The 14,170-nt window shown below is 54.1% G+C and overlaps 1 protein-coding gene across 11 annotated transcripts in view; it reads right to left on the minus strand.

Annotated features, from left to right (window-relative positions):
• SLC35E2B (solute carrier family 35 member E2B) overlaps positions 1-14,170 on the minus strand; it is an 18,032-nt gene continuing 3,862 nt past the window's right edge. For 4 of the 11 annotated variants that reach the window (XM_081488358.1, XM_081488357.1, XM_081488359.1 and 1 more), the window contains exons 3-11: positions 10,713-10,952; positions 10,547-10,611; positions 10,285-10,420; positions 9,974-10,101; positions 9,007-9,127; positions 8,043-8,096; positions 7,650-7,722; positions 5,154-5,299; positions 1-3,859 (exon numbers count right to left, since the gene is read on the minus strand). In XM_081488358.1, coding sequence (XP_081344484.1) covers positions 3,622-3,859; positions 5,154-5,299; positions 7,650-7,722; positions 8,043-8,096; positions 9,007-9,127; positions 9,974-10,101; positions 10,285-10,420; positions 10,547-10,611; positions 10,713-10,732 — 981 coding nt within the window. In that variant the 5' untranslated portion in view covers positions 10,733-10,952 and the 3' untranslated portion in view covers positions 1-3,621. Of the gene's footprint in view, positions 3,860-5,153; positions 5,403-7,649; positions 7,723-8,042; positions 8,097-9,006; positions 9,128-9,973; positions 10,102-10,284; positions 10,421-10,546; positions 10,997-12,156; positions 12,237-14,170 lie in introns of those variants that run through there. The other 7 variants (XM_081488350.1, XM_081488349.1, XM_081488352.1 and 4 more) reach the window with 3 other exon arrangements.

Raw genomic sequence — 14,170 nt, forward strand, 5'->3', positions numbered from 1 at the left:
CACATTAAACATTTATTTTACTTTTGCAGAACAAGAGTCCTAGATAGTTGCTACCATGGTAGCTTAATTTGGACAAAGTAGCCAGTAGGCATCCACAGGATTAATTATACAACATTGATGTATTACCATAGCAGAATACACAGTGACTCACTAAATTATGTAACCACCATTTTTCTAGGAAAAATTGATCAATTGCATAAATACTGGAATAGGTGAAATAAAAAACACTAAAATTTTGAAATGTGCTTTTAGTTCTCCACAGTTCTTTTTTTTTTTTTTTTTTGGTGTAAAGCAAGTATAATTTGGTTCTGATATAGACAATTTATTCACACAATTTTCAAGTTTTTCACTATGGGAAAGTCACCCTCACTGCGACCCTCTGCAATGGTGGGTCCACAATACTCCCTGTGTGGGTTCAGACTCAACTCACACATCTACAGTCTAGAAATAGCACATCAACTGAATGCCAGTTTCCCTCAAGTTAAAAGCAAGAAAAAAAAGACTTGGCCAATTAGAACAGTTTCCAAGTCAGCCTGGACATCTAGGCAAGGATGCAATGACAGCATCCGAGCCCTCTGGAGAAGAGGAGGAAATACCACACAGAAAACTGGAAGGTTTTATACCCAGAGCATCAAGGTGAGCAAGCCAAGTGATGGTCGGCACAACCACCTGGCTGCTCCTTGCTCTTCAGGAGAGAGAAACAGGCTGACTCATCAGGCAAGCAGGAACGTTCTTGTTATAAGCTAGGAAAATGAAGAGGTCCCAACCAGGGCATGAATGTATTCTGGAAAAGAACAGAGCCCTTACTACAACATTGGTCACAGGCAAACAGAAGAGGATTTCTACCTGTAATAGCATCCTTGTTTAATTTTTTCAACCTAGGTAAATAGTGAAAATACTTCCAGGCCTCAGGAAGCACATCCCCTGGACAGATGTAGAAAGTCATGTTGCGTTTCTGTGGTCTCTGCTGACCTGTCTATAAATGACCGTCCACAGGATAGTGCCACACGGGAGGCAAAGTCCCTCGGTTTGGAGCAAGTATTTCAAGGGCCTGCAGCTATCGCGGTTCCACGTGGCTTACTCTTCGTGCAGCACTTTTTTATTGTGTAATTTACAAATTAAAGACACATTTTGGATTATGCAAGAGTATTCTCAGCTTTCCAAGGCAGATGATTTTAATGGTAATACGCAGGAAGTTATGACTATCAGAATTCTTTTTTTTTTTAAAAGCCTTTCATGCCACTCAACAATGGAAATTTCCTTGAAAGCTAGAGATCTCTAAGTGTTGATGTAAGCAAGCAGATGACCAGAGTCGAAAGCCTGGTTCATGAGTTTGTTTACAAAGACGTGGACAACGACCATGGACCCAGAGGAAATGGACCTAGTGTTGGCGTTGGTACAAGCTGGCCTTCAACGGTTCAGTGAAAGGAACACACTAGAAAACTACTAGACAAAGTTAATTAGAAAACTTGTCTGTACAGTTATTAAGCAAACGCCCACGCAGGCTGTGGAGTTTTGACTCTCCTCCCAGAAACGCCCACCATGTGGACGACTTTGGGCAGAGTCAACGGACGGAATGCAGCCACAGCATGTGTCCCATGGGCGCCAAGCCCCGGACTCCCTGCCAGGGATGAGGGGATGCCCCAAAAGCAGCTTTGCTAGAAACTGCCTCATTTACTAATAATTTAGGAAAATCTTTCTGGTCCCCAAATCTGGAAAATCAAAACTGGCCCCTAACAACACTCAGACACAAGCAGCTGGCACCTGATCACTCTCAAATGACAGTCTGCAGCTGGCGACACACATGCTCCCCTTCTTCATGTCTCGCCAGCAGCTGCAGGTGTTGTGGCCCCAGTCTGAGGGCAGAGGCAACAGCCCCCCGGAAGTGGTGCTTGCCCTCTGGTCCTCACATAGCATTGCACCACCCCAACCACTGCCCCAGCATCCTCTTTAGCTTTGTTTAGGGGTAAGCAGAAAAAGAGAAAAGGGGGAAAACCTGGGAAAGACATCTGCTACCCCTGCACAAGGAAGCTGCGTGTGACCCGCCGACCTCTGAGCAAGGAGGTCAGCTTCATAAAAGGTTGTTTGTAGTTAAAAGGCCCCATTTTTAATCCCTCATCATGACCGACTTTAGTCGGCAGAGCTTAATGAGACGCACTTATTGCTCTTTGTTTCCAAGAGACTTGCTCTCCAGGAAGGGCTGGTTTATATTTTCCAGTTGAGAAGCCAACCAGAAAACCAGAGAAGCAATTAAGGCGCCAGGGCCTGGACAGCAGGGACTGTTCCCGAGACTCGTGGGCCACTTGTGCCCTCGCGTCGCTCCGTCCCGCAGGCCGGCTAGAGATGGGCAGGTGGCCAGCCCACGGCCCCTGAGTTGGGCTGTGCCTGACAAGTCCCAGAGCTCGAGTCTGGTAGGTGGGAGAGGGGCTACACCCTGACCAGAAGTTCCAACAGGATGTGGGGCGAGGAGTAAAGAGAGAGGTGGAACCTCAAATACCTGGCTGGCTGTCTGCCCTGGGGGGAGGAGGGCCAGGCTGGGCTATGGGTCTGACTCTGGTTTACCCGGCACACTCCATGCATTCCAGAAGCCATCTGTGCCTGTGTTTCCTTTTAAAACCTACACTGTCATTTAAAATGCAGCATAACAAAGGTGTAAACACTCCACATTCGTCCTGCTCATCATTCATGAGGAGGAAATCGTTAACACCCTTGTCAGTGACACCAGGAGGCTCCAGACTGGCTGGGCAGAAACAGGGGCTCCTGGAGCCCCTTAGAAGAGCCAACCTCTAACCTGTGAGTACGGGAACAGAAGGGACACAGGTCCACCCTGCCTTGTGGCCATCTACCTGCGGCTTTCAGGCAGGAAACCACATCTGGGTCTCAGGGGGGTAGGGGGGTGGGGGGGTGGGAGGGGCAACCTGGGTGCCCACAAGGGACAGGACCCTCTGGAGGTGGGAAGGCTCAGCATAGCAGACACAGGGAGGGGCAGCCCGCCTTCCCTAAGTGGTACTGATGCGACAGCTCTGCCTTGGGTAGAGGAGATGGACGCCCTATTCTCAGGAGCAGGGAATCCCAGGTTCTCACCCCATCTGTCCTGTGCCACTCTCTGCCCATTGCAGTGGCCTCCATGCCCTGGCCCTGGGGGCCTCAGCCTGGCCGAGCCCAGCAGAGCCCTCAACAGCCAAGGAGCAGGGTGGATTCCAGCAGCCGCTGATGGCTGGCATGCAGGAGCCAGTTCCCCACACTGGCTCCAAGTGAGGGGGTGCCCGCTGGCACATGGACACAGCTCCAGCTTCACAGCTGTCCCAAGTGGTCATCACTCACAGAGGAGGTGGGGCCTGGCCCGGCTGCTGGGGTGCGCAGAGGCTGCCGGGAGGAGGTTGTCAGAGGGCTTGGCCATGGCTCAGTGGCAGCTGTGTTCTCCAATCCAATTCAAGTTCCTGCCAGTTCTGACTGACAGTCCCAGAAAAAAGCGGGAAAGGCTGCCCACCTTGCCTCCCACAATGACTGTGACCCGTGGAGCCAGGTGGTCCCACACCCGCTGTCCACAAGGAGGGAGAGACAAAAGGGGTCCCCAGTCAGCGAAGAGGGGGTGGTGTGGTGCCCCCGTGGCTTCGGGGCTCAGTGGTGTGGCTGGGGGTCCTGGGGGAGCAGCAGCTTGGAGCTGCCATCTGGGGGCTGGGTGGTGGCCGAGGCCAGGCTCTGCATGACCTCGCGCTGCTGTTGCTTGGCCTTATTGTAGAGCAGGACGCCAGCTGTGACCAGCACGGTGCCCACAGCTGACAGGCTGGTGACTTTGTTACCGAAAACGATGACGCTGAGCCAGATGGACAGGGCATGCTTTACAGTGCTGGCGACGCTGCAGGAGAGCAGGGAGGTCAGTGGGGGCCACAGGCGCCTCTGCTAACCCCCCTTTGTGTTAGGGTCCTACCTACTAGAACAGAGATCACACAGAAGAGGGACAACAGAGCTAGGTGCCATCTTCAGGCTCAGCCTTGTGCCTTACTTTGTCCTTTCTTTGACAGAAACATTTCTAAGTGAACTGTAGGCATTACAACCTTTCACCCCAATACTGCAGCCTACTCTCCACAGAGTGGGAAGTGTTCCCTTAGGAAAGCTGTCTGGGAGTGACACCATGCTGCTTGCTCACTGCTGGGACCTCGTGAGGATGCAATGACCACAAGGGTTTGTCTCCTGGGCTGCCATTATGGATGATTTAAAGTTAACTTTTGTATTTTTCTGCCGTAAGCTATTTTCCTTAAAAAGAACCAGTTTCCTAACCCCTGAAAAGCAAACTTTCAGGGATATTTGGAAATAATTCCTGTTGTCCTACAGGAAACAGACCTATAAAACATACTGACAGTGTGAGCATCAGGAAACGTGGCACTCAGGCGGCCCTGACAGTCCTGCAGGCCCCTCCCCCGGGATGTGGAGAAAGGGCTGCCAGGTCTGAGAGCAGCACGAGGCCCCAGAGGCCCTCAGTTCTGCAGACAATCCCGCTCTCCTGTGACTGTTCTGAAGTTAAAGGACAAAGGTCCACTAAAAGGTTTCCACAACAACATGACAGCCAAATCCAAGGACAATCACTGGGTGGGTTTTCAGGCTTGCTGGTGACCTGGGCTCCTTCCTTTCTGTTACCAAAACCCCTCTAGTGTCAAATCAGTACTAAGTCTGTCCAGTTAGGGAAGAAGCTCATGAGACCTGAGCTTGGTGCTGAGTTCCCAGCAGGGAGTCAGTGGCCACCTGGGGCTGCTGAGTGTGAGCTGATTAAAGTCAGAAAAACAGACTTCGACTCCTCAGGACTCGGCCAGTTCCAGGTGCTCAGGATCCACACACGGTCAGGGGCTCCCACCCTCCATCATCCCAGGAGATTCCCCAGACAGTGCTGTTCTGGGGAGAAGTACCTCACAACACTGCAAGGAACTCTCTTCTGTGCAGATTCCCAGTGGGGATCCCCCTAAAAATCCATTTCACAGACTTTCCTATTCATGTTTCAAAAGGCACCGATACAGAATGGCCGAGTAATTACGACCCCTGGCCACAGCAATCACTACAGTCGTGACCCACAATCACAGAGCCCTCTGATAAAAACGTCAGATGGCAAGTGTTCCCCTCTGCATGTGACCCAGATGCACCTCATCTCCTGTCCTTACCTGAAGGTCACAGGGGAGATCCTCCCCATGAGGGCATAGGCCGTGACACTCTGCAGGTGGAACAGCACGCCGTCCGCCAGCAGCAGCAGCACCACGTCCTGGCTGTAGCGGAAGCTCCTCCCGCTCCTCCCGATCACCGGCAGGTCCTGCACCAAAGCCAGAGGGACGCCTGCTGCGCGGACCCTGGAGGAACTCCGGTGGCACCTCTGCCCCGGGGTCTGGGTAAAGGGAGTGACACCGCGGAGGGCTCTGGGGCGGCACATGGACGGCAATGATCAAAACTTTACACACGAAACACACACAGCTTCTAAGCACGTGACAAGATACCCAACATCACTGACCATCAGGGAAGAACAAATCAAAACTACAACGAGGGGGCTTCCCTGGTGGTCCAGTGGTTTAGAATTTGCCTACCAATGCATGGGACGCGGGCTCCATCCCAGTCAGGGAACGAAGATCTCATATGCCACGTCACGACCATGCCTGTGTGCCACAGCTGAGCCTGCACTCCAGGGCCTATGCTCCGCATCCAGAGAAGGCACCACAATGAGACGCCCAAGCATAGCAATGAAGACCCAGTGCAGCCAAGACAAACAAATAAAAAGAAAGCCTTGGGGGAAAAAAACTACAATGAGGTACCAGCTCACACTCACCGGGATGGCTACCATCAAAAAAAACAAAAACTAGAAAACAACAAGCACTGGTGAGGATAGGGGAAGTTGGACCCTGAGCACTGCAGGTAGGAATCCAAAATGGTGCAACTGCTGTGGGAAAACAGACTAGTCAACCCTCAAAATATTACACACAGAACTGCCATGTGATCCAGGACTCCACTTGTGGTCTGTACCCTGAAGAATTGACAGCAGAGTCTTGAAAAAGTACTTACACACTCAGAGCAACATTATTTACAACAGCCTAAAAGTGGAAGCAACCCAAATGTCCATCATTGGAAGATTGGTAAACAAAACGTGGTCCAGCCATACATTTATTCAGCCTTAAACAGGGAAGAGGTCCTGACACCTGTCCATCGTGGATGGACCTTATGACACGAAGTTGAGTGAAATGAACTAGATGCAAGAGGACAAATCTTATGTGATTCCACTTCTATGAGGTCCCTGGAGGAGTCAGAGTCACAAAGACACAAGGTAGGAGGATGGAGCCGAGGGCAGGGGGAGGGGGTAACAAAATTCAGAACCCCTCCCACAACGTATGCCTCTTTGGCATAAGGATTGTTTTTGAGTTGAAGGCACTGAGAAAACAGCAGGTGCCAGAAGGGTGCTCTGACCTCCCTTTTCCTTCCCAGAAGCAGGAGACAAACCCCACATGGGAGCTGCCCCTTCCTCCCAACCAGGAGGAGAGGGGATTCAGGGGCCTTGTCATCATCCCCCTCATCCCCATTCAGCCGCAGTGTCTCAGTCACTTGCCCACAATCACCTCCTCATTCAACCTGATGTGGAAGCACTGAGGTCTGCCACTTGTTTGGGGCTTCATTTGCTCTGGCATCACATGAAGCTCATATTAAGTGAACCTATGTTTTGTCTCCTGTTGATCTAAGTCAGTTTAACTATCAGGCCCAGCTGGAACTCTGGGGGGTGGGGTAAGTCTTGCCCCCTCCACCCGGTGGGTGGGGTGGGGTGGGGTGAGGAGTTAGCATTTAATGGGTCAGAGCTTCAGTTTGAGATGATGAAAAAATTGGGGTGATGGTCGCACCATGATGTGAATAACGTACCTGACGTACACTGAAAAATGGCTAAATTTGATAGGTATTTTATCATAATAAAATATGTTTAGATGTGCATGTTCTTTTACTCAACCATTCCAATTCCAAGAACACAACCCAGAGAAACATCCTCACCCACTAAAGACATGACACACGGAGTTCCCTGTTATGTGCTGCATGTACAGAGCAGTGGCAGGGCCAGACCACCACGTCTGGGGGGTCAGGGCAGAGCTTGGACTGGACAGCCCAGCACCACTGTGCTAAAACAGGTCCACACAGATGCACACCTGCGCTCCTACAGGACTCATGACACGCGTAAGCAGGTTTGTGGCCATGCAGACACACTAGGGGAGCGGCTCCACTAGAAGGGGGCCTGGGAGGGGCTGAGGACAGATTGCTCTGTTTTACATGTTTCTGTCCTGTGACTTATTCTATGGTGATCACAATGTTTTTAAGTAAGAGAAGAAATAAGAAACAATTGCAGGAGTTCCCTATTGACCTGGTGGTTGGGACTCAGCTCTTCCACTGCTGTGCCCAGGGTTCAATCCCTAGTTGGGGAACGAAGATCCTGCAAGCAATGAGGTGCAGCCAAAAAGCAGCAACACAAGAGTGTGCTTAACACCCTCCTGCCAAAGTTTCCAGAACTGGGGCTGCCGCCCGGCCCTCACAAACACCGGACCTGCTTGGGTTTGCATCAGTCAGGCCCCCTTGGGCATGTGGCAGCTGCACAGTGCCAGACTTGGCCCCCTGAAGGTGACTGCAATGGTGGGACTCACCATGAAGAAGATCCAGGCTGGGACGAGCATAGCCACGGCCGCTGTGCTGGTGTAGAACTGCAGCTCTGCGGCCCTGCAGGACAGGGCAGGTGTCTGAGCCTTCCGCCCCGCTCCAGCCTCACCCTGGCCTACCCTACCCTGCCCCCAGCCTCGCTACCCGCTTCTCCCCTGCTACAGGACTGGCACAGCATCCCTGGCTGAAGGCAACTGGAAACAGGTGGGTTTTTCTTCCCAGTTTCAACAAGGTTCTTTTAAAGGCACCAGGGAAATGGGAGGGTCAGGGCTGGGGCACAGGGAGCTCTGAGAGTGTTGGGGCTGGGGTCCAGGGCTCTCTGGGAGGATTGGGGCTGGGGTCCAGGGCGCTCTGGTCTCTGTGCGGGCAGTGACACTTACGAGAATCTGTATTTGTCCCCACTGAGGAGTTTTTTGGAGAAAACGTTCTGCAAACTAGAAGAAAGAAGAGAAGAGATTATGTGAGCTCAGAGGCCACCTCATACGAAGTGCCTTGTCCTCTGGAAACAGGTACACGTGGGGGTCCTTGAGGACAGCCCTGGGCATCCATGAGCCGGGCCAAGCTGCCCCTTTCACAGGTGGGTAAGCTGAGGTCTCAGAGGCAGAGGGCATGCCTAGGGTTATCCAGTTCTGCACAGAACCCCTCTTGGCACCCAGAGCTCACACAAATCAGCTGTAGCCACAGGACAGACAGTATGAGCACAGGAAGACCCAGGGAAACAGGGATAGAACTCCTGGCTGGGAAGGCCAGTGGTGGCTGAGAGAAGACAGGACAGTGTCCAGCTTCCAGACCACCAACACTGCCCCCAGCTCTGGCCATGGGGACCTGAACCAAAGTGAGGCTGGGGGAGACACTCACAGGCCCGCCCCCTCTAGGGCTGACACTGCGGGCCAGTGGGAAACCTGGCGGGACTTATGTGAAGATGGTCCTTGCAGGATAGTGGCCAGGAGGTCTGAAGCATCTGCAGGTGAGTGAGGAGGCCTCTGAGACCATCCTGTGCTGGAGTTAACAGGTAAGATGCAGACTGCGACTGAGCTGGGCTATGTTTCTGGGAACTAGAGAGGCAGAGGAGAAGGCTGAAGGAAACACAGCAAGTGTCAGATGGAACAAAAGGTGGTTTCTTGTTTTACTCATGCAACACTCAGAAACCCTCTGGTCTCTCTAGAAGTACCAGCAATGACACAAGCTTAGACACAAGTGCCGCTGCCGCCTCCCTTCTCCCCTCAGAGACGGCGACACACAAGGAGCAGGCTGCGTGGAGCTGTCAGCCATCACACCTGATGCCCGTGCTCCGGCAGTGGGACACAGGGCCCCACATGCCCAGCTCCCACCCTGCAGACTCACCAGTCCATGATGTTGGTGGACAAGGCGGCTGAGAATCCCAGGAAGTTGAAGCTCATCTCGGTGGCCGTGCACAGTGCCAGGCCACCCATGACCGGGATGAGGGAAAGGTTGACCAGTAGCCCTGCAGAGGGAGAGCACATTGCCGGGCTGCAGTGCCCCTCAGTGGACCCAGCTGCCCCCTAGGGGTGCTCTGCTCACTCACTTCTCGCTGGAGGGAAAAAATAGCACATGCCTGTGTCACCCACTCTGGCCAGGCACGTGGGGCAGAGGGCTTCACACCAGAGTCCCACTGCCGGAGCACAGGCATCAGGCGTGATGGCTGACAGCTCCACGCAGCCTGCTCCTTGTGTGTCCCCTCTGGGGACTCCACACCTTGGCCCCACAAGTCTGGGTACCTCAGTCATTCTCCCCAACAAATTGCATTTTATCAAGATTTCCTAATTGTTCCTGCAAGACAGCGTCTTCTCCATGGCCTGACATTCTTAAGGCCCTCCAAGTAAGTCCCCTCTGTGTGGTGAAGGCTGCAGTGCAGTCAGGCTATGTCCTGCTGCGTGGGATTGCAGGAACCGCAGTCACACTTTGATCTGACTCTGCTTTACCATCACCTGTACATTGGCCTGGCTTCAGGGGCCAGTCTACGAGATGCCTAGCTGTGCCCTCTCCCCACCACCTCTTCCCCAGGGTGTCGAGTGCTGCCTTGTTTTACCTTCTGGTCATTTCCTAATTGAAGCCGACTCAGCTCCCTCTCCGAGCAGCACTCCTAACCCCAGGGCAAACACATGTCACATGATGAGTCTGCTTATCACAGGACCCCACCCCCTACAGGCTGGCAGGAGAGTCAGGGACATGTGTGCAGCTGGACAGTGCCTGCCCCAGCCCAGCTTAGAGATCTGTGATTGAGTCCCATCTGCTGAGCCTTGGGGGGACACAGAGGCTCAGTGAGGGCCGGGCTTGGGGGGCTGCTCACCAGTGTGCTCCCCCAGGACCGTCCGTGACAGGATCACAGTGAAGATGGGAGCTGAGCTCTTCACGGTCTCAGCAAAGGACACCGCCACATTTTTCAGGCTGACTAGACCCAATACCACTGTTGCAAACCTAAGACAATCAAAAGCCTCATGAATCAGTGCATTCCCTCCCTCAGGAGTCAGCCTGGAGGGTCCGCCCCCACCCTGTTCCGTACTCCCGGGATCACCTGATGCTAACAGTCAGCCAGCTGGGGGAAGAGGTTTCACAAAAACAAAAAACTCAGACACCCAACCTGAAATGTCAGCTGCTTACCTCATCAGACCCACGAACAGCATGGTCATGATGAAATTGGGTGGGTAAGAAAGCCGAGTTTTGTGCTGATACAAACAGCAGGGAACAAATATTTTAACACAGCCGATAAGTGTGGTTGAGAGCATCTGCACAGCCCCTAGAGGAGGAGATGAGGCCAGTGAGCAGAGGGGTTCCCCGGGGCTCCGTCCCCACCAGCCCGGGCGGGTACCTAGTGAGCAGAGGGGCTCCCCGGGGCTCCGTCCCCACCAGCCCAGGCAGGTACCTAGCATGCTGGGTTCCCCTTCCAGCAGGGACAGGATGTACTTGTTGAGAAACAGGGTGCAGAAGCTAAAGAAGAACCAGAGCGTGAGGTAGGTCAGAGCGCGGGCACCCCACACGCCCAGGTCTGCCTCGATGACGGTAGTCTCCGTGACGGTGACCGTGAGCACCTGCTCCTCGGGGCTGCCATCACTCTGGCTGAACGCGATCTTCTCACTCCGGTGGCTGAACACGGGGGCCCAGGCCAGGAGCGGCCGTCCCCCAGGCTTCTCACCAGGGCCCGGGTCCAGCTCCACCAAGGCTGGGGGCTTCGCGGACGCCGACATCTCAGGGGTGGCAGAGGGCTCGAGTCAGGGACCCAGGGACAGAAGTGGCAGCCATGGTGACACTGGGCGGGGTGTGGGCTGGAGCTGAAGGAAAGGATGGGACGAGGTGGTCGTGAGCGGCCAAGGTCCTGCCAGGTCCAATCACCCCCTTACAGTAACTTAAAGCACAAACTCGGGACCACGGTCGGCCACGCATCCAGGAGCCCCAAAGGAGCAGGAGCGGGCGCCCCACTGAGACCACGGCCTACACCAGCCTAGCCTCCCTTTCCTCCCTACACACCTGACCCTCCAGTAATTCCCACCCAAACTTTTCTAAAGCACCTGGTGATCCGGCCTCCTCCAGCTGCCCTCCTCCCTTGGCCTCTCCCTCAGCTCGGCGATGCCTGTGTGAACACTGTCCCCTGCCCCCACCTCAGAAGCTGTCTCCAGTGCTCTGCATTTCTCTCCACACACCGGGACCAGACACAGCCCAGAAGGGGCCGCCCTCAGCTCAGGGTCACAGTCCTCACTCAGCCTTCCTGGGTGAGGATCAAAGATCAGTGATCACCCTGATGGTGGGGGAGGAGCCACCTCCCGGAAACTCAAGGAGAGACAGACGCAAACTCAAGGAGGGACAGAAGGTAGGACGCAGTCCTGCAGACAGACAAGAAACTGTCAGGAACAAATCAGCCGGATGAAAAAATGGAAAGCCTAGAGAGGAAACATCCACGACCCCACGGCAGCCTCAGACTATCTTCCGGCAGGGCGTTAACCAGTGACCAGGGGCCATCACAACTTTACTCCCCAGAGAAATGAGTGGTTGCCCCGCCATGGAGCCACCAAAGTGGAACCCCAGGGATAAGACAGACACCACGCTTCCTGATCCACCATGCCGAACCTGGTGCCACTGCAGTTTCCCTGCCATGAGCGCAACTCTGACGGTGAGAGAGTGAGGGTCTTGAAAGAAAGCCGAGCAGAGGAGGCTGGACGGCACAGGACCAAGCACCAGGAAAGGCTGCAGATCCTCACAGCAACCATGCCCCGGATCCCACCAACACCAGCACCAGCACTTTCTAAACGCTTATGCCCTTGGGAACCAGGTCCAGGCTCCATGTGCTTAAAAAACAAAAATGCCCACATCAATAACATATCTAGAAACAAAATCTCTAATGCGCGATACAGACAGAAATACCTAAACCAAAGTACAACTCAGAGGAACAACTTTAGCCCATTGGGGAGTGAAGGGAAGGAAGTGACTGGGGAGCCTGTGCATGGGCGCTGAGGTCAAGCGCAGGCTCCAGACGACAACTGGGCAAGTCTGGGGGGGGCACTCAAGGAGGAGCAGACAAGGGAGTGGGCTGGGCGGAAGAGGCGGGGGCCACAGTGCGCCTGCTTCCACGTCCACGCATGACTCTGCCCACGCGAAGGCCTGGAACAGGGACGCCCCCGCAGCAAGGGTGGAGCTGGTTGCCAAACCTCTGCTCTGCTGAACCGTCTCCTAGCAGAGACGGCTGAGTTCAGGGCTGGGCCACAGCTGGGCTGGGAGGAGGGTGGGCTCCTGGATGGCACAAGGCCCACGTGAGGGGTGCCTGCCAGCGAAATCCAGGCAGATTGAGAGAAAGTAAATAACAGCAAAGGGCCAGCACACAAAGAGCCAGCACACAGATGACCACCAAGTTCAACAAATGGGGAAAGCTGTTCCTTCAGGTACAGGGTCACATGACCGACGCGATTAGAAGATGTGCCACCAGGCCCCTGGCTGCAGCCCCGGGCGAGACCCACCAGCAGAGGCTGGAAGCTGGTGAAAATTCAGCAGTGACAGGATGTTCAGTCTTAGTTATGTCCTTACAAGGTACTGGGCAACTACAAAGAGCATGATGGAGGCACAAAAGGGAGAAGAGAAAGAGAGCCTCCTGAAGAAGGGGGGCTGCCCCCCAGACACTTGGATCAGGCCACGTGCTGCACTGGTGCAGAGACGTATAAACAAGCTAGGATGCGGGGTCCAGGGTCTGTGCAAAGGTAGGACCTGGACCCAAGACAAAGCGGGGCTGTGGCTTCCGGGAGAAGGTGGCCTCGGCTCCCTGACACCAGGACAGCTGTCATACACACCAGTAAAGAGAGACTGGATCCCGGCCTCACAGCTCCAGACATACACTAACAATTTACAACATCCACAGGGCACTTCCCAGGAACCAGGTAGGGTCTGACCCAGCAGGGCACACATAATGACTCCATGGCTTTTCCCAACAATCCTGGGGAGGCATGCTGTCACTGTGTGAGACACAGCTTCTGGCCAGGGTTGCACCTGGGCGGCTGGGCTGTGGAATGCAACTGTCTGAAACCTCACACTTAGAAGAAAACGTAGGGAGTATCTTCCTGATCCTGGGGTAAGAAAAGAGTACCATTTTTTTTTTACTGTGCTGCACAGCCTGTGGGACCTTATGCAGGGACTGAATGCAGGCCCGGCAGTGAAAATGCCAAATCCCACATTGGACCACAGGGAATTCCCAGAAAAGAGCATCTTAAACCAATCCCCCAAAGTATTACCCACAAATATAACCAATCAGATGAGGTTGCTAAAGGAAGAGCGCCTGTGCTTTCACAGCGCATCACAATATAATGTCAACACACTAAACATGCTAAATGACAAGTGACACCTGGAAGGGTCGTGACAACACGACAGGGAGAGAGGATGGATCCCTATAATCAACAGGAAAAGTGGGTAACATGCCAGGAGGGAGATATCCACAAGCCCAATGAGCACAAGAGGAGCCGTCAGCTCTGCAGCTCTGGACAACGCACACCCAGCTGGAGGCTCAGAGCGACAGCGCATTCGTGACCCCACAGATTCTGTGGTCCAGGTGGTCAACCAGCATGATAGTGGAAGGGGCTGGGGTCTCACGTCCAAGCCCACACATGCAGCTCCAGCGACTATGAGGGGAAGAAGACCCTCCGCAGGGCTGCGTGCACAAGCTCCAGGCCTGCATCAGGGCTGGCGGCTGAGAGCCAACACCTGCGGAGGCTAAGTCTTCTTGGAACCTTGGCCCCTTAGCATTTGCTGGACAGCGCTCATGAGAAGCCCACCTTCAAGGAAGGGGGCCACACAGGGTGAGAACGCCAGGAGGCAGGGTTACAGGTGTTACCTTGGAGGTCACTGACCAAAGGTGCTGACCTCATCCGTGGTCAGGGAGATGGACACACCATCCACCCCTACTGCCAAAAGCCATCAGGTCTGACAACACCCAGAGCTGCTGGGAGGTGCAGACCCAGAGGCCCGAACATGGCTATAGTGAGGGGCTGGTACCAGAACCTGGGAGAGGACT

The sequence above is a fragment of the Giraffa tippelskirchi genome, chromosome 5 (assembly GCF_054371585.1).
Source record: "Giraffa tippelskirchi isolate mGirTip1 chromosome 5, T2T-mGirTip1v1.2.pri, whole genome shotgun sequence".
Lineage (NCBI taxonomy): Eukaryota > Metazoa > Chordata > Mammalia > Artiodactyla > Giraffidae > Giraffa > Giraffa tippelskirchi.